Source organism: Palaemon carinicauda, chromosome 42 (assembly GCF_036898095.1).
Source record: "Palaemon carinicauda isolate YSFRI2023 chromosome 42, ASM3689809v2, whole genome shotgun sequence".
Classification (NCBI taxonomy): Eukaryota; Metazoa; Arthropoda; class Malacostraca; order Decapoda; family Palaemonidae; genus Palaemon; species Palaemon carinicauda.
The window spans coordinates 42,291,339-42,294,903 of NC_090766.1; the positions used below are offsets into that span (position 1 = coordinate 42,291,339).

The 3,565-nt window shown below is 35.1% G+C and overlaps 1 protein-coding gene across 1 annotated transcript in view; it reads left to right on the forward strand.

Annotated features, from left to right (window-relative positions):
* LOC137633125 (microtubule-actin cross-linking factor 1, isoforms 6/7-like) overlaps positions 1-2,737 on the forward strand; it is a 61,878-nt gene extending 59,141 nt beyond the window's left edge. Inside the window, exons 5-6 of the mRNA XM_068365286.1 lie at positions 1,891-2,029; positions 2,538-2,737. Coding sequence (XP_068221387.1) covers positions 1,891-2,029; positions 2,538-2,737 — 339 coding nt within the window. The remainder of the gene's footprint in view (positions 1-1,890; positions 2,030-2,537) is intronic.
* Positions 2,738-3,565: the final 828 nt, after the last annotated feature.

Here is a 3,565-nt window from a genome sequence, read left to right on the forward strand (position 1 = left end):
TAATAATAATAATAATAATAATAATAATAATAATAATACGCTCTGTTGCAAGTTTTGGAAATAGTTTCATAATTTTCCTTTTATATTCGTTTAGGAAGTTCTGTTCATTTGATTATTCAGCTGTCGACTATATGTAAGGAAAAATCTTCAAGAAATGGCAATTATGTCAGGTAGCTTCCACTGTAAATTTCTTTTCATATAATATTTTTATACGCATTCCGTGCGTATTTTATTACTATTGTTACCGTCGTATAGATGCCAGACGCTGCCACTAGATTTATTTTGTTTCGAGACTGGATATTTTGTTTTCATTTTATATTCCTGATTTATTTTATTATCATTATTTTCGTTGTGATTTTTATAATCGTTGCTATAATTATTATTACTACTACATAAGCTACAACCCTAGTTGGAAAAGCAGGATGCTATAAACCTAAGGGCTACAACAGGAAACAATAGCTTAGTGAGGAAAGGAAGTAAGGAAATAAATAAACTACAAGAGAAGTAATGAACAATTGATATAAGATATTTCAACAATACCAACATTAAAATAGATCTTATACAACTATGAAGGAAATTCTTAGAATTAATTAATGCAATCATTATTATAATCATTATTATTACACTTGTTTCTATTGCTGACCTACAGCAAAATCCTGCTCTATCACAGATGTTATATTCTCACACGACAACTCTTCCAAAATCTCCAAAAAACTTCCTTTTATAATCTCATTTTGTAATGAAATCATTATATTGGTAATCTTGTACGATACAATTATTTTGCTTGTATTTATGAAAAGTTGTTGGTTAATAACCCACAACTTTTTATTTGTTATATGTAGATTAAATGAACCTATTTCATGTTATGACACCTCCGAAAAAAAGGCTGATTTTTTACATTTTGAATTTTAATGTAAAGATAAAAACAATGTAGTGATTTGTAACTCGATGTCATTGTAGCCTGATGGTAGCGTCCTTATCTGGTGATTGCCATGTTGGGTTTCAAGTCCTGCTCAAACTCGTTAGTTCGTTTGGTCGTTGCAACCTCACCACCCTAGTGAGCTACGAAAGGGGGTGGTAGCTTTCTTAACTGGTGATTGCCAGATTGGGTTTCGAGTCCCTCTCAAACTTGTTAGTTGCTTTGGTCGCTGCAACCTCACCATCTTAGTGAGCTACGAAAGGGGGTGGTAGCTTTCTTAACTGGTGATTGCCAGATTGGGTTTCGAGTCTCGCTCAAACTCGTTAGTTGCTTTGGTTGCTGCAACCTCACCATCCTAGTGAGCTACGAATGGGGGTGATAGCTTTCTTACTTGGTGATTGCCAGATTGGGTTTCAAGTCCCGCTCAAACTCGTTAGTTCGTTTGGTCGCTGCAACCTCACCATCCTTGTGAGTTAAGGGATGGGAGATTTGGGGGACCCTATAGGTCTATCTGCTGAGTCATCAGCAGGCATTGTGTAACCCTCCTTGTTCCTAGCTTGGGTGGAGAGGGCGCTTGGTCGCTGATCATATCTAATATTGTCAGTCACTAGGGTATTGTCCCTTGCCTCTGCCATTCACGAGTGACCTTTAAACCTTTAAAGCACTTCTTTCCAATGGAATTTTCCCTGCCCATGCTCCTCTCAACGTCATGCATATCCAAAAAAAGAAATAAAAAAAAATAAAAAAAAGAGATTTCGATGCCATGTGGAGTTATTCAAACTATCTGTTGGTTTGTTGAACGTTTGAAGGTGGAATTTTTATTGTAAGATTGACTGGAATTTTATTCTAATAACCGAATGTGTAAGGATGAAAACTTATCAAGAGTTCAAGAATTATTTTAATTTTTAATATTAGTATGAAACTTTTTTTTTCTTTTTTGAATATTCTAAAACTTTTTGAAAATTGATTAGATAACTATAAGACATCATCTCATAACACCTACAGAAAATTTATTCAGAATGATTGTGGTTTCACTAAAAATAGAGGATTTATTCAGTGATTGGGATTTCACTAATAATAGAGGTGTTGCTGGTTCTGGACCAAGTTATAGTAAATCATTTCATCATTGCTTCAAGTTAACAAAAACTATTATTCGTTACAAATATAGAGACAATTTTTCCCCCATCGAAAGACTAAAAAAAAAGTAAAATAAGCGAACATTTAATCGTATATTTACATATTTTTCTTCTAAATTTAAAAAAGAAAAAAAAACACCAACTTTTATTTCGTACTCGAAGATATAACTTAAAAAAAAAAAAAAAAAAAAAAAAGGATTTTCTTAGTTGTATCTCCAAATCTAAAAAGCTTTGATTAGAATATAGTATCAACTATTCTTTAGCATTTGCTCTTATAGCCATAAGAGAAGTCAGGAATACCAACTTTGAAAATATAAAAATTAAACTCCTTTCCTTTAACACACAAAAGAATGAAAAATTTTACTAAAAATCCATATGTGGATATTTCTAAAAATCCACTTCTGGATCCTGATTCGAGTCAAATTCTAAATTCAGATCCGAATCACTCTTGAAATCCATAGCTATTTATGGATCCATTTCAGAATCTACATATGGATCCAGATTCATCAAAAAAATCCATGTCTTGATCTGGATTCACTTCAGAATTATAGGTCTGGATCTGAAACCATCTGAAAACCTTCATTTGAAACCGGATCCATCTCAAAAGTCTGCATCTGGATTTGAGTGTATTCCAGAACCTACATCTGGATCGATCCAGATTCTTCTCACAATATACACCTAGATCCTGATCCTTCTACACAATCTGCGTCTGGATCTAGATCCTTCTCACAATCTACGTCTGGATCCATAACCTTCGCACTGTTTACATCTGGATCCGGATCTTCTCACAATCTATACCTAGATCGAGATCCTTCTCACAATCTGCATATGGATCAAAATCCTTCTCATTATGTACATCTGGATCCAGATCCTTCTCATAACCAACATATGGATCTAGATCCTTCTCACAATCTAAATATGGATCAAAATCCTTCTCATAATGTACATCTGGATCCAGATCCTTCTCATAACCAACATATGGATCTAGATCCTTCTCACAATCTAAATATGGATCAAAATCCTTCTCACAATCTACATCTAGATCCAGATTCTCACAATCTACATATGAATCTAGATCCTCACAATCTACACCTGGATCCATATTATTTTTACAGTCTACACATTGATAAAGATCCTTCTCCTCACAATCTACATTCAAATCCTGATCCTTTCACAATCTAAACCCGGATCCGGATCCTTCTCACAATCCAAATCTGGATCTAAATTCACTTCAAAATCTTCTTGAAATCCACCATTGACATTTTCACAGAGCCCACGGACAGACAGACGAACAGACAAGGATGAATACCCGACCTCCGTCCAGCTTCGTTGGCGGGCGTAAGAAAACCTGATGCTTCTGAGGTAGATTTATGGCGGATTGTCAAAATTCCGTCGGCAGTGTTAACCGGTGGCTTGGGCATGTTAGGAGATAGGTGGTGCGCTGAAGGTAGATAAGAAAGTCTTTGAGGGAAATACGTACCTCCTCAGGTAGCGTGGCTGGTAGCAACAG